The following is a 26,061-nucleotide window of genomic DNA, read 5'->3' on the forward strand; positions in this document are numbered from 1 at the left end:
CTGGACATGCTGATGAGCTTCTACTCAGATTGGACTTTCTTTTTATGTTATCTTATAGAAAGAACATTGAACTGGAATTTAAGGAACCTTTGTTCAATTCTTGGCCCTTCTACTCACAAGAGTAGACATCCTCAGACAAATGGAGAAACTAAGTCTTAGTGTCTGGTTGGATTTGATCAAATGATAAACATTTATTAAGCCTGTACTCTGTATCAGACAAAGGTAGCTAAATGGTTCAGTGGACAAAAGAATGAGACTTGGAGTTAGTAAAACTCATCTTCATGTTCAAATCCAGCCTCAGACTACTAGCTGGGGGACTCTATGCCTCAGGTTCCTCAATGAATGAATGAATTATAAAATAAACTAGATGGTTTAGTGAATAGAGCACTGAGTGAATAGAGTTAGGAGGATCTCGATTCAAATATAGTCCTTGCTACTTAATGCTTACTTAGCTGTGGGATCACTTAACCCCAACTGCCTCAAGAAAGGAAGAAAGAAAAAAAAAGAAATGAAAGGTTAGTGAAGATAAAGGTGGGATTTTGTGTATGTGTGTGTGCAATTTCATGAACTCAGTTTAAGAAGTCTTGGACAGAATTCCCTCGTCCTCTATGCCCTACTGTGCTTCGTATAAAGCTAGACCTCCTCATGGTTTTGGTGCATTAGCATGAAATAAAGATTAAGGAGATGAGAAAAGGGGGACACATTTTTTCTTTTTTAAGTGGCTTTGATTGACTTTTGTTGATGTCTGGAGGAGGGGGAGGATTGAAGGGCTGCAGTATCTCTAGTTGTATACTTTGTGTGATGTGACAGGGTGGAACTCACCTTTGTTCCTTCCATGGAGACACCTTTCCTTGTCTCTGTTAATAACTAGTCTTTGTTTCTAGGTCTCTCTCACCCAGTGTCTTTTTTAAGCCTGTATGTAACTGGCACATTGTGCACACAAAAAGCCAGATCCAATCCTCTTATTGGAAACGGATTCAGAGGAGTTTAGGGATTTGCCCAAGTCTTCGACCAGCGCTCTTTGCTACTGTACTCTGGTCAACTTTTGCCTGTAATTGCTTCTTTCCAGGTGACTTTTCTGCTGCCCACCTTTGTCTTTGTGCCCATACAGTGTGGCTTTCTGTGCCTGCACACAAAGACACACACACACAGTGGCAATGGCAAGGACTTGGCTGCCTGTCTTCCTCACACATACACACAGGTGGTAGGGGATTGCTACTTGTCCCTAATACACACACACACACAAACACACACACACACACACACACACACACACACACACACGAGTGGCAGTGGCGGGGACTTTGCTGCCTGTGTCCCTAATACACACACACAGGGGCAGAGATTTTGCTTCTTGTGTCCCTAACACACACACACACACACACACGCACACACGCAGAGTGGCAGTGGCGGGGACTTTGCTGCCTGTGTCCCTAACACACACACACACACACAGACACACACACAAGCGTGCGCGCGCAGAGTGGCAGTGGCGGGGACTTTGCTCCAGCCTTTGTGTCCCTGAGCTTCTCTTCCGAGTCTTCCAGATCCCCAAGGCAGACCCTCCCAGGTAAAGATGCGGGCGGCGCACAGCAGGATGGAAGCGAGGAGGTGCGGGAGGAAAAAACCCTTGGGGAAAAAAAGGGCGTGTTGCCCTTCGACTGTTCACTTGGGAAAAGGGGGAGGCGTATTGCTACCTGGAGTAGGGAAGGAGGCAAGCTGGCAGCCCCGCCTCTCGCCTGCGCCCTCCCCCACCCCTTTCTCTCCTCCCCTAGGCTGCCGGGTCCCGTTCTGCTGAGAAGCTGCAGTGACATGGGAAGAGCCGGCCTCGGCGGTGGGAGGTAGCGAGGCGCTAAGCCCTACGATCGGCGCCGGGGAAGGGGAAGGAGGAGGGAGGCCGATCGGCTGGCTGGCTGGCTGGCTGCGGAGGGGGTAGCCGCAGTGGAGAAGGGAGCATCGGCGAGGTAAGGACGGCCGGTGGCGGGTCGGGGACGGTGCTGGCTGGAGGCGGGGAGGGGGCCAATCCGGCCTGGGAATGGAACGACCCTGGGAATTCACACCCCACTGCCTCCCTGGAGGGGCCAAACTCAGGTCAGGTCAGCGCAGTGCAGCGCGGCTCCGGGCGGGGATTGGGGCTGGTTTGCGGCCAAGACAGAAGGGAAACGGCCCTGAAAAGCGGTGGCGGGGTCCCGGCCGTCCTTCCGTCCCCGCCCGAGTGGGCAGTGGGAGGGAGAAGAGTCTTTGGCTCTAACTTGACCTGCCCCCACCCCGCCAGCTCTGCGACTTCGGCGTTTACCACGGCGCTTCCCGCTGTTCCCGAGTCTGAGACCGGGAGTTGGATCTCGGATCTCCCCCGGGGGTTCTTAGTCCCTGTGGCTGCGAGGAAGCATTTAGCTTTTCTTCACACTTTAGTTCTCTCCCAAAGCCGTGATAGTTACGCGGCAGGGGAAAAAGCAACCGTTCATCTGCAGGATTGGGATCTAGTCCCATCTCCTTTCTCCTTCCCTTTTCTGGAAGGAAAGAGCAAACGAGCGCGAATTCTTCCCGAGTCCGAACACCCTTTAATTCTGCTGACAGACCAGGTTTAGATTAGTTGCGTCGCGTTTGGCTTTAGACCCTGGGGTCCCCGTTCTCTTCCGCACCCCGGCTACTCCCCACCCCCGTCCTCTCTTGCTTCCCTGGCCGGTTCAGGAGACTTGGGTTGGAAGGGGCCGAGGGGGAGGTGGGAGCTGTTCCGAGCGCACGGTGCAACTTTCTGCGCGGAAATCGGCACTTCCACTTGACTCTGCCTTCTCCCTGGAGCTGCAAGCCCCACGCTCCCAGCGCCGCAGAGCCCCGACGACTTCCATTCTGTAAATGGGTGCGGGAGGCGGAGGCGGGGCGCGGGAACTCTGTCCTTGGGATATCGATCAGGCAGCGCACGCTTTTCTGGATTGATTGGGCGGCGCGGAGTTAGGATCCGGAGTAGTAGCTTACGTTGGCAGAAGTTTGGGTTTGGAGAAGGGGGGGGGGGGGTAGGGAAGAGGGTGTGTGTGTACGCGCACTAAATCGCCACCCACTCCTACCCACCCAGCAGCGCTGGAGAACAAGCTTTTTATTGATTCCTCCTCCTGATTCATCCGTGGCAAGCTTCCCGCGGGTTTTGGTCCCCTGGCTTCCTTCCTCTCCCCACCCCACCGCGAGCCCCTTAGTGAGGGATGCTAGAAGGGGTGTCTGCTCCTCTCGGAAGGAAGAGCCATTCTCAATGCTCCCGGACTAATCCGAAGGGAGGCGGGGGATGCTGGAAATGGTGTCGGCTCCTCTCTATGGAACGAGCCTTTCTCTGTGCTCCCGGAGTAATCCGAGGGGAGGCGGGGGAGGGGGGCTCAGGAGGGAGGGGCGGGGTAGCCGCGGCGCTTAGCTCTCTGCGGGGTCTGCGCAGCCTAAGAGCTGCAAAGCCCGAGTGTGCATTGTTAGGGAAGGTGGTGAGGGACCCTTCAGCCCTCCCCCCACGCACACACACCAAAGAGAAAAAGAGACAAACACTGAGACTTTTTCCACCGTCACCTTCACGCCCCCACTGCACCTCACGTGGCGCTCGCTGCAGAGGTGTGGGGGGGGGGAGGGGAGGAGCTGTTGCTCTCACCTGGCGCTAAGGTTGCCCCCTTCTCCGTATCTCCTCTCCCCATTCTCCGCTAGCTGGAGAGCTAGATGGTGGGCTCCCTTGGGGATGGGAGAAATTAACCTGCAAACCTGGCTTAGTTGCACTGGGAGGTGAGGTGGAAACGAGGAAGCCTATCCCCTTCCCCACGCCACTCCCCCCTCCCTCCATAGTGCGCAGTTTCCCTGCGGCCTTGGTGGGAGGTTATGATGGGGAGGAGCGAGACCATCCTTCACCTTACCCTGCTCTCCTTCCTGCCCTGCCCCCCTCTCCACGAGCGCGCCGGGACCCAGGAGACACAGGGGAGAGCCTTGGGGAGGCTCTTGCCACTAGTAAGAGAAGAGAGCTGAATGTAAAAAGGCAGGAGACCTGGAGGGAAGAGAGAAAGCGCTTTCGCCGGAGGGGCGCCCGGCTTTTATTCGGACTTCCCGCCTGCTCGTACGCCCACTTGTGCTTCGGGGTTAGAGGCGTGGAGAGAGGTGTCTTTTCTGGTTTTGCTCTCCCATCCTTACTAGGGGTGTTGGGGGAAAAAAAAGCACTTCCCAAGCATAAAAGCGCGACAGAAATCGTGCTTCCCCCTCCCCTCCCCAATTTTTGAAACATCTGCTCACTGGAAGGCGATCCCAGGAAACCGGAGTTGCTGGTGGCTTCTGGCTTGATAGCCGCCCCACATTGGCCCTGCGCCTTCCTCTAAGCGTGAGTGTGTGTGTGTTTCTATCTCTCTGGAACAAGGACTCCCCCACCCTCTGCCACCCCTCCCACGTGAGACCTTAACGCCTCGGAGAAGCGATCCGGCTCTGCCAAGATAACATCCTCGGAGGGAAGTGGAGAAAGTTGACATCATAGGGCAAGCAGCCGCCGTGGCCCGCGTCCTCCCAGCCCCCCAGCTCTTGGAGGCAGGGTCTGTCCAGTTTGGGTCACCGATTCCCTCCTAAGCATCTCGTTCCTCCCTCTTCCCCGGATTCAGAGCGCCCAACTCTTTCCCGTGGTTATGTGGCGCCCCACTAGTTCCGTATGGGTCCGGGCTTGTGCCCACCCACCAGTTGTGTGGGGGTTTTTATCTGAATGAGCCGCCGGTGTTTGTCGCTGCTGCCTCTGGGATTGGCCACGAGACGCTTCATTGATTCCTTTGTGTCGCTTTTATTGAGTTCCAGACTTAGGAAAAGCTGCCGTGCCGGGGTGGTGAGTGAGTTTGGGAGGGCAGGTAGCATGTTAAAAGAACCACTCTTGGGTGCAGGAGTTGATGTGCACTTGAATCGGAGGCGGGGAAGAGACTTTGCTATTTGAGAGAGACCAGATAGCTAGTAAACATGGATTACCTTAGGAAGCTACTGTCTCTACAGAGTGGCCTCCAAGAAATACTCTTGGTTGCCCCTTTGATTTAGATTTCCTCTCTTGCAAAACATCTGTTTTGCTCAGCAAGTACCTCTCTAGTGTCTTTCCTTTGGGGACCATTTTTTATTGTCATATAGTCGGTTTGGGATTCCCTCTCTGGGAAATCCTCGAGAGTTTCACTCGGTGTGCTTTATGACAGCTCTGTAAACTTGAAAGAGAAATTGGAACTGTGATATTCAAAATAAAGGCGTTTCTCTTTTACTTCTGTCTTGCTCTCAAAGCATTAGGCATCTGTAAAATGTTTACGTTGTACACACAGACTTAATGCGATGACCAGGAACAGACATTGACTTTCCTTGCTGAGTGGAGCAGTCCAGGTTGTTGTAAATAAGCCAAGAAGCTTTGGACATTGGCAGCCCTCTTGAAACTGTTGCTATCCTAGTGAATGGCATTCCTTTTCTAAAAAGTTGGAGAGGAGAGGGTGGAGTCTTTTTCTGTATAAATTGGGATGGAATGGAAGCAAAAAGTTTTTTTTGTGTGTTTTTTTTCTTTCACTTTCTCCCTTTTCTATAAAAATCAAAAACTATTTTCATGCACATGAATTTTATTGAATCTTTCCTTTCTTTCCTCTTCTGGCCAGATTTTGTTCTTTTTTTCATTTATCTTGGAAAGGGTGTGTGAGCTGACCCTTTTTGACACCCTCCAAGTCTGTGACTCATTTCTTGAAATGATGGTACAAGGCTTTTTTGAGAGATTTTGCCTTTGCTCTTGATCTGTCATCTTTATTGTCAGAAGATACATGATAGGCTGAGCCTATCAGACACAAACAAAACCGACCCTCTTGGAGAAAAGCCTTTGAACTAAACTGAGCAGCATTATATGATGTCTAACTTCTCTCCTAGCCTATATATTAATAGCAGAACTTCAGAAAGCAATATTGGCCCAAAGGATAGTATTGTGTGATATTGGCTTAATAAGTATGGGAGAACATTTTTTCTTTGGAAAGTAAAGTTTAATATTCCCTAAACTCTTCTGGTTGTCTTTATTCTGAAGCTCTTTGTTTTCCCCCCAATCTAACCAGAATCTATGTAAAAAGTATTTTTAATAGTCCCTAAATAAAATTTGGCACAGCTGAGAGCTATTAACTTGAACTCTGCTTGAAGAGCACCATTGTAGAGGGGAAGTCATGGGCTTGGAGTCATGATTGCTGTTGAATCCCTCCCTGTTCAGACACTTATTAGCTGTGGGCAAGTCAGAGCTTCTCAGGGCCTCAGTTTCTTTATCTATAAAATGGAGATAATGATACTTACATTACCTTTCTCACAGGGTTGTGGTGAGGAAAGTGCTGTGCAAACTTTCCCATTTAGATGTGAATTATTTTTTATCACAGTATGAAGGGCCACTCCTAGAAGCTGCTTCTGTTTGAATGGTATAATATTCAGGGTATTAGTAGAAAAATGACCATCTTGCCTTAGAAGACAACCGGTGATAGGCTGAAACTTCACCCTATTCTGGGAGTTGCTCTGTAAATATAATGGACAACCTTGTTGAAAGTCTTCTATGCTGTAAGTCCCTAAACTATAGAGGTGATGTTATAAACAAGTATCTCAGTGTGTCTTCAAGACATGCCTCATGCTTTCTAAACTATATAATTGTCAGTGTATTCCATTTTCATGGTGAGCATTTCTTAGCATAGAAAAATAGGTGATATACACTGTCTACATAGAATCTATTCTTTAGCTATTGAACTACAGATGTGTGGCTCGTCCATAGAGATATGTGTATGTACCTGAAGTATTCAAAGATATTATAATCTTTGAAAAGTGAGTTTAGTTAGAGGCTTTCCGGGAATTAGAAAAGTGTTTACATGTCTTTACGTATCTTCAGATGTTCTTTTGACTTCAGACTGAGATTTTTGAAGGTTATTTCTCCTAGTGTCAAGAGTGCTTTAGTCTGTTTTGTATAATCAAAATCCAGTTCTCCAGTTAATGACTCTCCGGCAAATTAGTACCACCATAAAGTAGCCTTCATATTTTAGTTAATCATTACTGGGGAACTAGATTCATGAGAAGTTACTGAGATTCATGTGTGTGACTCAGGGAGAAAAAGAATATATGCAAGGTATAATGCTATAAAAATTATTTCTTTTATGCTTTTGGGAGAAAAATCATGCATTGCCAAGTATGGAATCAAGGAATGTTGCCAACCACCTGATACCTTTTATTTATTCTTTTGGGTCTTTGAGGGTAGGAACTGTTTTAATCTTTGTGACAGACTCATAGGATTTGCACTGGATAAATCCTTACTGAACAATTGGTTGGCCATGGGTATTAGAAGTTGTGCATGTGTGTATACTTGTATTTCTTTGTGTATTCCTTCTTGTTCTTTTCCAGACTTCTTTCACGGTATGTGCATGTGTATTTTGATGTCAGAGTTGTGCAAGTAGTCAAAAGTAAAGGAACTTTTGATTTAGGGGTGTTAAATTTCATTATCTATCGTTAAGGGCAATAAACTTTACAAATGAATACACCTGGAATATATCGAATAGATGAGATAACTACAATGAATGGAATAATTTCTTTACCAAACAATTTTAAATACATTACAAAGATGATGCCAAAATTGCCTGTGCTTTCTTGAAAAAAAGAGTTCAAATATAACCATAAACTGTAATTGACAATGAGTCATTTGCTTTAGGGGTGCCAACCATGAAAATAACATAGCTATCATCTTAATGATAATTTAGAACACTTTATTAAAGAGTCAGATACATCTCAAGCGACCTATAAGTAAGCTTGGTAGAAATATTAACAGTTTTGTCCATGTAAAGAAATTAGCTTTGAATATTTGTAAGATGCTTGGGGATAGAGGTAGGGGATGTTGGACTATAGGCTGTCTATATATACACTAAGAAAAATAGTGTATATATATATATATATAATATATGTATGTGTATACACACACACACATAGACATAGACATATTCATAGACACTTAGTAGTACACTATTTGTGATATAAGTGACTGTCCTGATTGACGAGGACTCCTTGAAGATGAGGAAATTGAGAACTTCCTAACTAGACAAGTTAGAGATTAGCTAGTCCTTTGCTAATTGTAGCCATGATTATATCATACCATTAATCTCAAACCTTTTCCCTTTTAATGCTTCTGAGATCCTCCACAATATAGTGTCCTACCAGTTCAGCCTCGCTGTCCCCTTATCTTCAGATGGTCTTGTGAAAAAGAAGGCACTCGGGTTTTGTGCTATAGAAAATCTAATATGAAGAAATAAATCTAAGATCTGACAAGTTTAAATATCAGATGCACACATCTAGTATGCATCTAGAGGCAGGGGGTGGGGGTGGGTGGGTGACAAATCCTGTTTTGTAGTTGTAAACATGAAGGCACTTGGGGTAGAGGATGGGGAGCAGGTCTCAGGATTCGGGAAGAACTGAATTTAGTTTCTTCCTAGATATTCAGTGGCTGTGTGACACCAGCAAGTCACTTAAAAAGTCTTAAAGGCTTGAAGTGACAGAATATCTGATCTGTCTTGGTAGAAGAAAGTACTTTCTCACTTATAGTGACATCAGGGAGGTGATGCTGATTAAAGGGGAAACCGTCCTGCCTCCTCCAAACCATAAAGTACATTTTAAAAGCTAGTGAAATTCTTATAAAAAGTAGAGAAATGCCACATGGAACACAGCTTAAAGACAGTATTTTATAAACATTTCTTGCTGTTTGATTAAGTGATGTGATTTATCATTCTGAAAAATCGAAATTTAGTTTATGCTACTCATGCTTAACTAAATCATATCTGACATCCTAGATTTTGATAATTGATGCTTTAGCAGTACTTTTTCTTATTTATCTATTTTTAACATTCATTTTAAAAAATTCTGAGTTCCAAATTCTCTCCCTGCCACCCACTCCTCCCCAGCCAACCCATTGAGATGATAAACAGTATGGTAACAATTCTACATGTGAAGACATCAAAAACCTTTTCATATTAGCTAGAAGCCTAACTCTTTCATGACAATTCATATGTACAGTGTGCTTTAACTGTTGGAAAGCCCTTTTCTCACTGGGGGACCTGAGACCTGAGATTTAGAGAGGTAAAGGGTCTTGTCTAAGTAAGCTAGGAAGCTGGGTGGAATTTGCACTTACCTCACCAAAATTGTAAATCCAGTACTCTGTCCAACATAACAGATTGCCTTTCTCTGTCACATTATAGGGATGAGATTAAAAAGAAAAATTACATATAGTTCTTGGGCATGATTTACTTTGGTATCTTTCCTTAAATAGTAATATTGACTCCTCCAACTACACTTGACTTGAGAGCTTTCCACTTATACAGTTTTTTCTTGACTAGAATTTCATTTGCTTGTATATTTAGTTGGCCAGGAAAATACTAGTTTTTATTACAGAGTTAATAATAATGAAAATAGAAAGCAACACTTTAAAAAAGATAATGCCAAATGGAAATAAAGGTTAATAAGATAATTTAGGAAAGTGTTTGCTGTGAGTTAATATGTAGTACATTTTTTTTTTAAAATTAAAACTTAAAAGAAAAAACATTTTCTTATGCACAGCAGAACAACAAATTTCCATTTCAAGAAAGTGAATATAATAGAACACATTGTTTTCAGAACTGTCCATCTTTTTTTCCCCTTCTAAGTTTTCTTTTGTTCTCTGCTGTGCACTTTTTATTTTTTTCCTTCTTTCCTCTCCCCCTCCACCTTCTCTAAACAGGCTACAGTTAAGCACAGATATATATGTATATATATATATATATATATATATATATACATATATATGTGTGTGTGTATACACACACACACACAGACATATTCATAGACACCTAGCAGTACACTATTTGTGATATAAGTGACTATGTCCTGGTTGCATGTAAACTCCTTGAAGATGAGGAAATTGAGAACTTCCTAACTAGAAAAGTTAGAGATTACCTAGTCCTTTGCTAGTTATATCCATGATTATAATATCATACCATTAAATGACAACTCTTCTATGAAGCCTTTCCTGATTCCCCCTAATTGAAAGTATTTTGTACCTCATCAAATGGTCCTATGGAACTTTGCCTAGATATGTACTTTCTTGCCCCAACAGTCATTTCCTACCTCCTCCTCTCTCCTTGCAAGTAGAACATAAACTCCTTGAGATCAGAGTCCTGATCACTTAAATATTTTTGGGTCATTGTTCCTTAACAATGATAGTTGCTTAAAAATCTTTTTTAAAATAGATGAGTATCTAATGTATTTCTGAACCTTTAAATATTGACTATTGGAAACATCCTGGTGGATATTAAAAGTTTATAGTGGAAGCATGCCCTTAAATCATAAGAATCTCAAAATGGGAAGGGACCTTAGACCTAGAATGTTCTAAGTTCATTATTTTAAAGATGAGGGGGGAAAAAGAGATAACTTAAGGTTATCGGGGGGCTACTTGGTGAAAAAACTATGACTAGATCTGGGTCTCTTTATTCTTACAGACCTGGATGGGTGAAGGGAAGGCATGGGCTCTTGGAATAAGTAAAATAAAATGGTTTTTGGAAGTTAAGCCAGGTTGTTGTTGTTTTTGTAGCTTTCCAACCCAGTCTTTTTGCATGCCAGTTAAAAGTGCCATGTTTCCCAAGAATTATTCTGGGGAAATTGTGATCTAGATGAGTTGAAAAGCAAATGTTTACTTTAGGTCCAGGCCTACATACTTTGTCTAAGATTCTGGAGCAAATGGTGAGCATAAGTAAATTATAAGTCATATGGTGAATAATAGGGGCCTCCACACAGTAGGCACTCAGTAACTATTTGTTGATTGATTAAGATCAGGAGTAATGGATGAGTAAATGGAATTCATTACAACACCCTTGGCTGCATTCCTAGGGACTTAAGTTCAGTTCACATATAGGGAATTACTGTTCCTCTTTTATATATATTTATATATTTGCACTTTGGGACATGTTATTCATCAGGGGTTTTGATATAAATTAAATGACAAACAAACAGTTTAGGGAGAGCACACATTTTCCTCTAGTGTGTGTGTGTGTGTGTGTGTGTGTGTGTGTGTGTGTGTGTGTGTGTGTGAGAGAGAGAGAGAGAGAGAGAGAGAGAGAGAGAGAGAGAGAGAGAGAGAGAGAGAGAGATGGAGAGATGGAGATGGAGACAGAGGGAGACAGAGACAGAGGGGTGGGGGGTGGAGGCTGTCTTAAAACCTTTTCTTGCACTGACTGTGTTTTTTTTTTTTTTTTTTTTAATTGCTGCAGGTTTGGAAGATGATGGGCAGCACCTGTGCTTTTCTCATGGTTAGTTGATTAGAGTTTGGAAGAGTATGACGGGAGTGGCTATTCCATTGTTGGATGTTTCGAGCTGCTCCTTGAGAGCCAAGAAATTACTTCCCTCAGAGGCTACAGTACAATGCATGTTATGAATTGTGTCTTCTTGGCCAGTGAAAAAGAAAATGGGGATCTCTCTGCTGCAGCTGGATTAATGATTGGGCAAACATCTCCACCCTCACCTCCACCACCCCCACCACCACCCCCTCCACCCTTGCCATGTCCAGACAATGGGTGTCCTCTTGTTCCTCCCCCTCCACCTTTGCCAGGGGGTCCTCCTATACCTCCACCCCCTCCAGGACTACCTCCTTCTTATATGAATGGACATGGCCACCTTAGTAAGACAAAGAAAATGAGGAGTTTTTTTTGGAAAACAATTCCAGAAGAGCAAGTTCGAGGCAAGAACAACATCTGGACAATTGCTGCCAGACAGCCGCAGAAATATCAGATTGATACAAAGACCATTGAAGAGCTTTTTGGGCAGCAAGAAGAGACCAAATCATTGGTTTCTAGGAGAGGTGGACCATTAAATGCTTCCTTCAAAGATACAAAAGAAGAGGTAAGGATTGAGTCTGGAAGAATAGACCCTTTGTGAATGTATAAGAATATCCCCCTTTGTGGATGTACAAGCATGCTCTCTTCCAACAATTGCCATAATTGTAAGATTCTACTCGGGAAAGTCTAACATTTGGCCAGGTGATTGCTCTTCCTTGAGGTCCCACTGGTGATCTGGACCCTAGGTATTTATAGGAAAGTTCATTCTGTAGGGGGTGATGTTTTTGTCTTCCTACTCTGTAGCATCATCATTTAATGGAAAGAGTGTAGATTTAGAAGTTAGGAGTTCTGGTTTATTCGTTTGTGGGATCCGTGAGATCTTGTGGGGTCACAATAAGTAGTAAATTTGTAAAATTGAGAAACTTTGACTAGACGGTTTCCGAGGTCCCTTCCACAAAGAACATTTTATGTTCCAGTGGCTTGTAGCCAACATATGGTTTCCTTTCCTACAGAGTGCTTTTCTTCTTGGCAATGGGTTCCACAGCAAATAAGAGTCTGAATCTAGATCTGAACTCTGGTTCTCCTAACTCCAGAACCATTGCTCTATTCACTGAACCACCTACCTGCCCTGAAATAGTGCTTTTCTATTGAGAATCATAATTTAGAACTTAAATGCACTACTTCTAAGCCTTGTATGAAATCAAAACGACTTCGATTCAGTTTCAGAATTGGTTAACCCAGCTACTCCTACAGTCATGTCCTCTGTGAAGCCTTCTCTGGTTTTGTCAGTAATATCCCAAATCTCAGAGCAGTAAAGCACTTGGTTTACTTCTTTTTATGTATCTGTCATGTATCCCTTTGTAATTCGACTTTCTGTATATGTCATATTCTTCTATATTATGAATTTCACAAGGACAGGGACTATATCTTATTTCAGTTTTTTATCATTCCCAGCCCCTGACTCGGTAATCTCAAGTAGCAGCTTCTTAAATTTTGTGCCAGTCAACATTGGAGCAATTCAAACAATCTTTTCCATTCATTTCAACATACTTTAGGATTTCCTCCCTTACACTTCTGTTGCTGTCTTGAAGGCAGTTTTAGTAAGGAATTGTGAAGCTATTTGAAAATAGCATGTCACAAAGGGTGAATTGCCTAAGAAAGAAACATGATAAAGGATAAGAATTTAAGTAAGAAGTTATTACGGCAGGCTTTAGCTATCTGTTGCAGATGCAGAATTTGGAATTGTAGACATAAATCCACAGCTAATCACAAAAAGGAATGAAGAATTCTTATTAAATGGAATGGTGAGTAAAAATGGATGATGTCAAATCATTTACCTTTTATCTGTTGTAAACAAGGAAAATGGGTCAGAGATGGGGTTAGCAAGATAAGGTTTGGGTAGGGCCCTGAGAATGCAACAGGAGTGATGTAGTGTGCATTATTGGATTTTTGGGCAGTTAACCTTTTTTTCTTTCTGGCTCAGGAACTCATTAATTTACTATAGCCAAGTCCGTACTAGGCCAATAATTCACTTGGGAACTCTTGTGTGATTCTGCTGCTTGAGTAAAGTTTTTAAAAAATGATTTATTACAAACAACTCATTACACTTGCTTCATAGCTATTGACATTTAAATTAATTTCAAAACATCAAATAACTTTTCATGCTCTCTCTTGAGGATTCTCTCAGGATTCTTTGTCTATTCATTCTGATTTATTTTTCTCTTCTACTCTCTTCTGTTTCTGGTTTTCTTTTGCATCATTTCATTAAGGTCTTTTCAGGTTTCATTCGAAATTTCATACTTGTTCTTAATTATAAAATAGTATTCCATTGCATTAATGTACTACAAGTTATTTGAGCTTTCCTTTATTTTTCAACATGTAGTTTACTTTCATGGCAAATAATTCTCCTGTGAAAACCTTTGAATGAATAGTTAGTTCTTTTTAATAACACTTTATTGATATATTCTTAGGGATGGAACCATTGTACCAATGATTATTTTTAAAGGTTTTTCTGTGGTCAAGAATTTTTTCTTAAATTAGAAATTATAAACTCTATCAGAAGTGTGACTGTTTATACTTAAGTAGACCATTATTGTTGTAAGAAGCATCCATATAGTAAAAATCTAGAGACTTTGGTTGAGGTAATACAGATTAACAGACCAAATTAGACATTAGGAAATTTTGGTTTCTTTCCTAAAGTTCTTATCCTTTTTCATTTCTTTTTCTTTTTCACTGAATTGTAAGCTCCTTGAGGGCAGGGACCATTATTTGCCCTTTTTTGGATATCCTCAGCTATGACATAGTGTCTGGCACATAGTAGCACTTAACAAATGTTGATTGACTGCTTTATTATCTTTAGTTTTGCAAGAACTAGTAAGTTATTTCTTCTTAACTCCCTCACCTGTGCTTCGTCAGGGAAACAAAAATACTTTAGCATATAGGACCTCCATACCTCTAGATCCCTTCAGCATTTATCATATCATTCCCTAGCTCCTCTCATCAACCAGAGCAATAGGAAAACTTAGAATATTGAATCTGTGCCATGTTAAAATTAGAGTACGCATACCAGAGAAGCGCATGATTGGCAGAAAACGCTGGAGAAGACACAGGGGCTACTACTATCACAAGAATGTGTTTCATTGTTTCTGAAGGGTGACTGCCAGTTGAGTCAGATTGGGTGGTGGCCATTGTGAATGGGAATCTTGTCAACATTGTTACCACAAGGACCTGATTGATTCTAGCCTATGATGACTCAGGAAAAAAAAGGAAGTCAAGCATTTAAGCAAATAAAATCTAAGTTTTCAATGGATCACCTTAAATTCACTCTCAGTATCAAAGATCTAGGAATCAGGGCTACCATCAAAGATTATATCCACAAATGATCTTCCAAGGGTCTATGGTCTAGTTTCTTTTAAAGTTGATGCTTGTGACACGACAGTGCCTGTGTTTTTTGTTACTGGTGTAAATTAAAATTCATTTGATAGGATGATGATTTTAGAGCTGAATATATAGTATTAGTAGCTACATTGGCATCTTAAGAACAGCAAATTTTTTCTTATTAATTTTGGGTATGAGAATCATTAAAAGCAGCAAACAAGTGAGGAAGCCCATGACCCTTTTGTCTCCTTGTGTTCTGAGAATAGAAAAATTAGAGAACCACAATATTGGAAGAAAGGAAAGGAGATTTATTATAGATGGAAGAGTGGTATGATATCACAGTAATAGTCAGTGTAGAAGCATCCATTTGTAAGATAGGTTGAGGGAGAATCTCCCTTCATTTAATTTCTTCTTGATAATTGTGTCAAAATTTGAGTGAAAGGTGAAATTGAGCAGGGTGGTAGATTAAAAAATAGCTCTTGGAGTCGGGAAGCCATTGCCTGATGTCTTCTGACACATACTAGCAAAAGCAAGTCATTTAACTTCATGTTGCCCATAGCCACGTCAAAGAAATCTCAGGTCAGAATCTCTTTCACCACAAGGTTTTAAGTGAAAGCAGTACTCGAAAAGGGATAATGGTGCTCTGATTGTATAGTCAAAGAACACTATAAGAAGTGACTCATCATTTGGGCTAAACTTAATTATGTTATTTAGTCAGATACAAATATTCCATTTATAGTAACTCTTTGAAGAAGTGACAAGTAGGGGCTGCTGCCAAATTATAGATCCTTTCTAAAACTAGTTTCCCCATAAATATGGCCAGTGACACATACATCATAGTTTTATGCGCTTTTTTTTTTGAATAACAGAATTATAGATTTTGACCTATAAAGGACTTTAGAGATCATCAGAGTCAACACCTTTTTAAAGAAATTTATATGTGCATTCCCACTTCTTTTTTTGTTATTTTAGCCAATCTGAGAGGTGTGAGGTGGTGCCTTGGAGCTGTTTTAATTTGCATTTTTCTAATCAAAAGTGATTTAGAGCATCTTTTTATAGGACTATAAATGGCCTTAATTTCTTCATCTGAAAATTGTCTGTTCATATCTTTTGACCATTTATCAATTGGGGAGTGACTTGTATTTTTATAAATTTGACACAATTCTTCATATATTTTAGAAGTGAAGTCTTTATCATAAACAACTGGTTGTAACTAATATTTCCCAGCTTTGTACTTCCCTTCTAACTTTGGCTGTGTTGGTTTTGTTTGTGCAAAACCTTTTTGGTTTAATGTAAACAAAGTTGTCCATTTTGTATTTCATATTGTTCTCTAGTTCTTCTTTAGCTATAAATCTCTCATTTTTCCAGAGATCTGATAGGAAAGATCCCTTGCTTTCCTAATTAGCATAATTTTCCTTTTACAAATGAAACTAAGACCTAGGGCAAAGTGACTTGCCCAAGTCACACAGCTAGTAAGTGGTAAGATCACTTTTTGTAGCTTCAAATCCAGTGCTTTAATAGCCATGCAGTTAGCAATTTTGGTGAAGCATTTCCTGTGTTACTCTTCATGAGAGATGTTCCATTTTAACAGCTGTGGAAGTTGTAATCTTGCAAGATAGGGAACTAACTGACCAGATAAACAAAAATCACCATCAGCAATAAATCTTCCTTCTCATGTGCTAGGTTATTAAGTAGAGGCCAGGTGAAAAGTAGTAGTTCTTAACCACTGTACCAAGCGACATGCTGAGAAAAATGACATTCTGAAACTGGAAATACCATTTCAGCATATTATAACACGACTCATCTTTACCCAGATTTGGATAGATCATCCTTCCTGAAACATAATTACTATCTACAGAAAATATGTAGCATTAGATGATTAGCTTGCACTTTTAGAAGGTTTTGAATTATAACAAATAGGTTCAACTCCAAAGAGAGAAAGGGAGATTTTTTTTTTCAGTCTATCAAAACTCTGGATTTGAAGAAGCTTGATTGCTTACTGAAAGGACAGTATATCTGAAATTCAAAATTAGAAAATGTTTTGGTAGGAAAAAATGAGTATTGAGATACTGTTTGTTGTGTGTTTGAAAATTCATCAGCAAAGATGATAGATAGCCAGATGTGGTAGTCATATACCGTAATCCTACCTACAAGGGAGGCTGAGGCTGATGGACAACATGTACTCGGGAGCTCTAAGAGAGCTCAGGCTGATCGGGGGTGTGCACTGTCAGGAAGCAGTGTGGACTGTGTGAAGAGTATGGAACCAAATGGCTGTTTGTGGAGAGGTGACCTGGACTAGGTTGGAAATGGAGCAGATCAAAATTTCCATGCAGAATAAGGAGTGGCCAATATATGGCCAGACATGGAAGAAATAGGGAGATGCATTTTCCAAGAATAGGAGGGAGGGAAGAGGAGAGGAAAGGAAGATGAGAGAGAGATTAAAAAAGGAAGTAAAGAGAAAAGATTGTAGTTGTAAATAATGGTAACAGTGAATATAGAGCATAAAAATACCAGAACATCCCTGCTAGAACAATAAGCATTTATGAAAGAATAAAAACCTATTAAGATATTTCAGATTACTTTTTATGAAGAATGAAGTATTTTGAAACTGATCATGTAAGTAATAGCTGCAATTGTACTATTAAAAATAGAGTACTGCACAAGGACTGGTTCTTGATCTGTGTGAGAATGCATTTAATTTTCCCATGTTGAATAGTGGTTAGCAATGTTGCTTGGAATCCTACATGATCAAATTTCATTTTATACCACTCTTGGGTATAGATTCAGTCTAGAATTTTTGAACTAAGGAAAGGGAAAATTGAAACTATACTTGATCTGGATTTTCCAGTTTTTATTTACCTTTTGGAGAAATTGTACAGCTGCACTTATGAAGTACTACATCATTTCAGAATCTAAGAGAATACAGAAGAGGGTAACCACATCCAACCATTACTAGGAAGTTCATTTAGCAAATGGAAATCAGTCCATCAGTAAATATTATTTTGCTCCTACTGCATGCCAGGTATCGTGCTAAGTGCTGGAATGGAGTAAAAATGAAGTCCTCCTTTGGTTATGGTATAGTTAAAAATATTCTTCCATATTTCTTCTAAAGGTTTTTTATCCATTTATAGAAGTAGGGTCTGAACCTGCAATTTTATTTATATGTGAAACTTCCGGGTGAGGAAAATCTCTCTACTAATATAGGTTGTTACCTTCTCTGCAATTTCTAGTCTTAGTTGATAGAAGCACTGAAAGGTGAAGTGATTTGCCTGTTGATAGCTAGTATGAGTCAGAGATGGGACTTGATCCTATCATGGAGCTTCTCTCCAAGCTGAATGAGGTGAAATACATCACTGTCAGTTGAAATGCTTTAAGAAGGCATAATGAGCCCGCCACTTTTCTATCTGTATGTAGTATTTCTGTTAATCCAGAAGAGTTTATCTTTTGCCATTGGTAGAATTCAGGCTAAATGAAGAATTTATACAGATAGTACTAATGTAATTAATTAGTAATTAATAAAATTAATAGTAATAATAGTAAATATTTGGCTTATTCACACTTGGCAATGAATAACTCTCTTAGGTTTTGATATAGCTAAATTAAATTAAATAGGAGACTTCAGGCACCTCCTACTGTGCTACCCATTTTCTGGGTTGATCAGATATCAGCTGCTTAGTCTGGGCTTACTTCTATAGTAACTTTTGCACTGGTTCATGTGTAGGTAAAAGTCCTAGAATCATAAAGTTATTTAGGGGTCAGAGTCTACTTCATAAGACAGGACTGGTTCCCACACTGCCTCTCCAGGCTGTTTGCTTGGAGATTGCCAAGCATTTGGGAAATGAACTTAACGCTACTGACATGGGTAGTAACATTCTCCTTTTCAAGCACTTCAGCCACTTTCATAGCTTAGTTCTAAAACTAGTGATATCCATTGTAATTCAACGAGTATTGATATCTATCGTGTATAAAATTCTGTGCAACAAAGACAAGCAAAGCAGTTCTTAGGAAATATGTTTTCCTGACAAAGCAATATGGAAATATATTAGTGAGTAAAAATATGTTAAAAAATTTTTAATTCAATCATGAAAGGCTTTTTGACCAACCCCCATTGAGAAAAAAATTAAAACCTATTATCAACATGGACAGGTAAATAAAACAGATTCTCAAACTAGCTGTCATATCTCCCCCCACTCTCCCCCATACATATATATGCCTCAATCTGAACATATATACATATAGATGTCAGATATATACACACATATATGTCAGCCTGTATTTTAGGACATATATTATATCTACCATCTGTATCTATATATTTACATGTGTCTTTCTATCTCGATCTGTATCTGAGTCCAGCAACTCTTTCTGAAAGTGGGTAGCTTATTTCATCACCAGTTCTCTGGAACTATAGTTTTCATTTTGTTGATCAGAATTCCTAAGTCTTTGCCTTTACATCATTCATTGTATAAATTGTTCTCCTTATTCTTGCTTCACTTTGCATCGGTTCATACAAGTCTTCTCAGATTTTTCTGAAACCATCCTCTTCATTATTCCTTACAACCTAACGGCATATTATCACATTCATATACTGTGATTTGTTCAGCCATTCCCTAATTGATGAGCACTCTCTCAGTTTCTAGTTCTTTGCCACCACAAAAAGAGTTGCTATAAATATTTTATATATATATGTCTTTTTCCTTCTTTGATTTCTTTGGGATATAGACCTAGTTGTAGTATCTCTGAGTCAAAAGGTATATTGACAGTTTAATACCTTTTGGGGCATGATTCCAAATTGTTTTTCAGAATAACTGGACCAGTTCATATTTCCACCATTAAGATACTTGCTTTCTCATAATTCTTACTGCATTTATCCTTTTTAAAAAAAGTCTTTGCTACTCTGATAACTGTGAAGTAGTACTTCAGAGTTGTTTTAATTTGCATTTCTCACAGTGGATAGAGTGCAAGATCTGAAGGCAGGAAGACCTGGGATCAAAATGGCTTCAGACACTAGCTATGTGACTCTGGGCAAGTCATTGTCTGCCTCCGTTTCTTCATTTGTAAAATGAGTTGGAGAAGGAAATGGCAAACCAGTACAGTATCTTGGCCAAGAAAATCCCAAATGGGATCATGTAGAATGAGATACAACTGAAATAACTGCAGTTACAAATTATTAGTGATTTGGAATTTTTTTTTAATATTGTGAGCTTGTATTTCTTTTTCTGAAAACTGTTTATTCATATCCCTTGATCATTTATGGATTTAAATCCATTTTGAATTGTTTTTCTTGGTGATTTTATTTAATGTATTGATAGATTTATTTTAGGCACTACAGAATCAAACATATTCTCTATAAAATATCTTCCCTAATTTATTGAGTTTTTAAAAAACATTTTAATTGCTTTCCATTTTTTTGTATTATCTATATTTTCCACTGCGTTTCTCCCCATGTCCAAACTTTGAGCTACAAATTTTTTCTCCTTCCCGCCTCCTTCCCCAAGGCAGCAAGCGATCCAATATAGATTATACATGTTTCCATATTACATATATTGTGAGGAAAAGATCAGAATTAAAAGGAAAAACCTTGAAAAAGAAAAAACAAACAAAAGTGAAAATAGTATGCTTCATTTAGTCTCCACAGTTCTCTTTCTGGATGTGGATGTCATTTTCCATCATTAATTTACTGGAATTATCTTAAGAGTTGTTGACACTTTTTTTTTTTTTTTTTTTTGCTGAGGCAATTGAGGTAAAGTGACTTGCCCAAGGTCACACAGCTAGGAAACATTCTGAGACCTGATTTGAACTCGGGTCCTCCTGACCTCAGGACCAGTGCTCTATCCACTGGGCCATCCAGCTGCCCTGAAGTGTTGATACTCTTAAAGCCATCATTTATATTATTTTTTTGGATCATTTTTCTTCATTCTGTCTCATTTCAGATAAATTTTCCTATGTCTTCCTGAATTCTTTATATTTATCATTCCTTATAGCACAGTAATATCCATTTCATCCATAACATAGATTGTTTCACTATCCCCTGAAAACTGAACACATACTTTGTTTCCAGCATTTGGCTACCACCAGTGATGCTCCTTGTGAACATTTTTGTATATGAGGGTTTTTATTTGCTGTCAATAACCAGCTTTGCAGAGGTTCTGGTAGCAGACTCACTGGATAAAGGTTATGAGTAGCTTAATAACATATAATTTCACAATGTTTATATTTGGGGGTGGGGGGACAGGTGACAGAATTCTTAGCTCTGGTAGTGACATGAGGTTAAGCAGTCCTGGACTAGATAATCTAAAATAATCTCTTACCTAGGTCATTTCCTCCCAAAAATTTAATGGTCATATGATCCTCGGTTCCCATTCTTTTCTTCCTCATAGTACACTCTTTCTTTGTGACAGGGTATAGAAATTTCTCTTTCTCATTCTTTTTCTCTCCTTCCTTCTGCCTTCTTTCTTTAACACTGAAATCAAAGTCCTGGGTGGGAAAATGGCTGAGGAGTCTGCCTACCCCTTAGCATCTGGGGTCCAGCTTTTTATAAATTGTGGATGATAGTGATAAAATGAAATATAATCCCTTGGTGTTGGAAATCAAGAGATTGGAGTTTCAGCCTTGCAAAATATTATCATTATAAAAAAAGAGTGACAAGCCATTGGTTAAAGTGGTTTTGCATTTTCTTAAAGAACTACATAAGGTCACTGCCAGAGCCAGGAAACTTTAGTTTGTAATTGAATTCTCTTTTGTTCAGAATGAATAACACTCATTTGGAAAGGAAAAGGGTTAAAGCAACATTCTTATTTGTAGCAATTCTCCACTTTATTAAAAAAAAATGGAAAAAATTGCTTTCCCTTTAAATTTATATCTTTTTTCCCTGCATCCTGAATTTTTACTTCTAGAGAAATTAAAGACTGGTCCAAAAAAGAAAAAGTTTGATTCAGACTGTTTTTCCAATCTGATTAACCTTATCTAATTAATTACTTATGGTGTTGCATCTGAATGCAAACCAGTGACCTTACCTCAAAGGAAAAATGTGTCGAAATGAAGAATTTAAGCACCCTGGAAAGCTGTAGTATTTCAAAATAATTCTGCCTGAGGGAGATATATTAAACAGGCAGCAGCTGAAGTTTGCATTTTGAAAATATACCATGATAACTGCAGAAAGAAATCAGTGCACTTCATGTTACGTAGCTTATATTATTATTTCCAGCCCTTTTAGAACTTCTGCAGTTACAATTGTTTAGCATTTTGAGATACTTCTCTCTTCCCTTTCCAAGTATACTATTAGGCAAGTATTTTTTTTTTTTAATAAAATCAAATTTAATTTAGAGGGAAGGAGGGATAGAACAGAGAATTTCATGATAGTCCTTAAAATATTTAAAGATTTTCATGGCTCTCTCCCAACCAAGTTTGGGAATCACTGTGTATTATAAACCTTCACTATTCAATTTAGCTCTCTTAGTTCAAACCTTACTATAGCTTAGACTCAAGACATCTGTTTCCGAATTGTGGCTGTTAATAGTGGGTGGGCTGTATTGTTTCAAAGAAAAGACCACTTTCCCTTCCCCCACTTTTTTTTTTTTTTTTTTAAAGAAATAGATAATCCTTCATGTTGTAAAAGAAAGCTGTCTAGACTATCAATCCTCAAACTTGTACACTGGTTACAAATGTCTGAAAAACGAATTTTATGTTTGGTAGGTTTTAATTTCTTTTTTTTTTTTTTTCTTTTTTTGAGTTGTTCTAATAATCTTGTGGGTTTTTTCTCCCCCAGATCTCAGTCTTGGATGCAAAACGGTGCATGAACATTGGAATATTTCTCAAGCAGTTCAAAAAGTAAGATCTTGTGTTGGCTTAGACTGGATGTTGACAGCACTGCTATTATTAAGGAAAATTTCAAACCCAGGGTGTGACAGAAGGATTAAATTTTAATGAGTGAAAATCCCTTTCCTCTGCCTTAGCTTCTTCATTCTCTTTTAGATGGGCTAGTTGATAATGTGCATGAGTATGTCACTCGGCTGGTCTAGCCCCTGAAAAAATAGGCTAGTGACTTTAAACACAGTAAGAGTTATCATGGGGCTCCATTTGGATCCTGCTGTGTAGGGGCTTGGCAGGCTTATGGTTATCCTTGTCCTTTAAATGTATGTTGAAACTGAAGATGCAAAGTTTGTTAAATGCAAGAGATCTACCTAAAATGAAAAGAGGTAGCCTTAAGTCTAGTTTCCTTTGCAGCACCCTGCAAAAACAAATAAATAAATGAAGTTTGAGTAAGGAAGGCCAAAGAAGTTTTAACTTAATGTTCTTTCTCACCACAAGGGGGGAAAAATAAAGGCCCACAACAGCTGTTGCTGCTTTGAGGTTCCCTGGGTCGCTTGTGGATTGTTTTCTGTGCAAAGGCAACATTGAGCATTGCATTAGAGAGAGTCATGCTGTTTCCCTGGCAATTGATGGGAGCATTGATAACAAAATGGCTTGTCAAAATGGGGAGTTTGCAGACTTGAAAGGATGTATGTTTGGTTTGGGCAGGGGAGAGGGGTATTTGTCTTTTATTTCCCCTGGATTTTACCTCTTCTTGGTACTAGCAGACATGAAATGGGATTTGGTCCACTGTCTCTTCAAGGTCTCCCCAGTCCATAGTAGAAGATATCCACCAAGGAAATGGTGAACATTACGGATCAGAAACTTTGCGAGAATTTCTTAAGCTTTTGCCGGAGTCAGAAGAGGTAAATTGGTTTTGGATGTGTTCTGGATGTGGGGAATGATTGCATTCACTCTCTCTTAATGTGATGGAAGTAGACTTGGCATTTTAGGACCATCTTTTCTCATTTTGAAAGCTCTCGTCTGCCACAGTGAGAGCTACTGGTGCATGGTACCTGGTACATGGTAGCCACCCAACCGAATGCTGATCGCTGATTAGAGCATATTATTGTTTGTTGTTTGCCCTTTGTCCTCGAAGAGGACCATGACATCAGGGGGGCAATGCCATGAAATGCGAAGGTATTGGATTTAAGTGAGGGATGGCTGGGCAGAGTCACCAGTCTTACCTTCCCCCCTGGAGCCATCTGGCTCCATGGGCAAAATATACATCAGGATGGCTGGAGATGGCCTTGGATGTGGTAGGATACCTTGGCACATGTATGCACCCTAAAAGAAATCCACATTTCTTACCAATAAAAACCCAACATATTTTAAGCTCCAATGTAAATTATAGTATAATATCTTTAAACTTTCTCTTATAATCTCAAGACCTTTTACAAATATTATTATTATTTTAAAAAATTTTTTTTTGCTGAGGCATTTGGCGTGACTTGCCCAGGGTCACACAGCTAGGAAGTATTAAATGTCTGAGGCCTGATTTGAACTCGGGTCCTCCTAACTTCGGGGCTGACAAATATTAATCTTACCCCATGTAAATTACTCTTTAATTTATAATGGGGAATTCTAAATTAGTCCTAAGAACAGTAGATTGTTAAGATGCATTTAAAGTGTCAAGTTATATATTAAAACATAACATAAAAACAGACTAGCCTTGGTTTATCAGATTACGATCTCCTTTGCCCCATTTCCAATTTTTTTTTCTGAAAGGAAAATATATTTGAGAGAATCAGTGGAATGGTAGAAAGAGGGTTGGGTTCAGAGGCAGAGAGATGTGGGTTTGAGTCTCACAACTGACACTGTTATTCTGGGCAAGTCACTCTTACTCTCCTGCATAACTTTCTAAAACTCTTGGTTCCATTGAAGTCTCAGCCTGAATTTGTAGATTGTCCCAAGGAATTCCCTACAAAGTAAAATCACCAGCCTGATTTCTGCTTTCCTCAAAAGAAAACATTTTAGAAACTGAAGAAAAGTTTATATGGAACTATTTGTAAATAACCCACCAATGCAAATACTGAAAAGTGGGGGAAAGTTCAATGTAACAAACTGTTTAGCTTAATTATTTTTTCAGAGTGAATAGGGTAGGGCAAATTAACAAAATTTTTAGGATGGTTAGAATCCCATGAGATAGACTCAAAGCAATAGAGAAAATGCTCCCTAAATTATGACACATCCTCTTACCTGCCTTGTGCAAACGACTCTCCAAGGAATTTATTAACCAGCCCATTTATGATTTCTGCTAAGATCAGTGGGAAATGAGAGTTTAAAATATTTGGGTAACTTGGTATTTTAAATACATCTTCACAATCTATAGTTCTTTTGTACCTTAGAAGTCCTACTTGTAAATTAACGAGCAGTTTATATGGGATAAGACAAATTTACAAATAAGCCAATAAATCAATACTTAATACAAATAATTATTAAAGCTTAATATTTGTGAAGCATCTTGACATTGTGAAAGAACCTCTAAAGATGTCATGCTCTGAGTTATACTGGACCTTAACTATTTTATATTTTTATAGTTCAGGATTGTCTATGGCTTTCTGTTATGATGCATATAATCTTGTGGATTCCCATAATATCAATCATCCCATGCTTGTTGCAGGAACTGCTATTACCAAAACATTCATTTCTTGGTGTTCAGCCTCCGAGTGATGACTTTATGATTTTAAGTCTTCTGGTCCTTGAATGTCAGAATCAGCCTTGGACATAGTCCCATTGCCTTATCTGTGCTGGAAGACTTTCCAGTTGCCTTTATAGGACCCGTTGAGAGATCCAGATCACTACCACGCTCTCAGTGAGGCATCCCAGTAGAACTTCAGTGTTGACACTAGTTTATACATGTTATTTTGGGCAAAAAATAAAACCCATATGATTTGATTATAATTTCAGCTCATATTTAGAGGAAATCCGAGCTTTCCATCAGCTTTTCTTCCACAGTTGTGACCTAGTTAGGACTAAATTTCTGTATATCCATCGTTACCTCAGAGGTTCCAGTAGATGTTAAATGAATGAATCACTTATATTAAGTAAGGGCTTAGTATGTTCCACGCACTCTGATCACTGCTGGGGATACCATTATAAGCAAGCAGACAGCTTCTGCCCTCCTAGAATTTCCAAGACAACGCATGAAAAAGAACTGGAAATGGAGATACCAGACCATTGGCATTGTTTTGGTATTGCTGGAAAGTGATGAGATGCAAAGATAAATAAAAAGAGATTAAGTTACAAAATTCTGTGTTCAAATCCACCTTTGATACCATGTAAGTGTAGTTATCTCTCTTAACTTTTCTGAGCTTTAACTTCCAAATCTGCAAATGAAATAATTTGTATAAACTTTTTTTTCCTTGTCATCTTTTGTTGTAGATTTTTTTCCTTTTTAAAAATTTTTTTTTTTATTATAACTTTTTATTGACAGAACCCATGCCAGGGTAATTTTTTACACCATTATCCCTTGCACTCACTTCTGTTCCGACTTTTCCCCTCCCTCCCTTCACCCCTT

The 26,061-nt window shown here is 39.7% G+C and overlaps 1 protein-coding gene across 2 annotated transcripts in view; it reads left to right on the forward strand.

Annotated features, from left to right (window-relative positions):
- Positions 1–1,574: 1,574 nt before the first annotated feature.
- The window catches only part of FHDC1 (FH2 domain containing 1), a 52,238-nt gene continuing 27,751 nt past the window's right edge, over positions 1,575–26,061 (forward strand). Inside the window, exons 1-4 of one of the 2 annotated variants that reach the window (XM_031943805.1) lie at positions 1,575–1,964; positions 11,250–11,877; positions 22,459–22,520; positions 23,305–23,407. In XM_031943805.1, coding sequence (XP_031799665.1) covers positions 11,401–11,877; positions 22,459–22,520; positions 23,305–23,407 — 642 coding nt within the window. In that variant the 5' untranslated portion in view covers positions 1,575–1,964; positions 11,250–11,400. Of the gene's footprint in view, positions 1,965–2,904; positions 4,823–11,249; positions 11,878–22,458; positions 22,521–23,304; positions 23,408–26,061 lie in introns of those variants that run through there. The other variant, XM_012552166.3, reaches the window with a different exon arrangement.

This window comes from Sarcophilus harrisii, chromosome 6 (assembly GCF_902635505.1).
Source record: "Sarcophilus harrisii chromosome 6, mSarHar1.11, whole genome shotgun sequence".
In the NCBI taxonomy this organism is placed as follows: domain Eukaryota; kingdom Metazoa; phylum Chordata; class Mammalia; order Dasyuromorphia; family Dasyuridae; genus Sarcophilus; species Sarcophilus harrisii.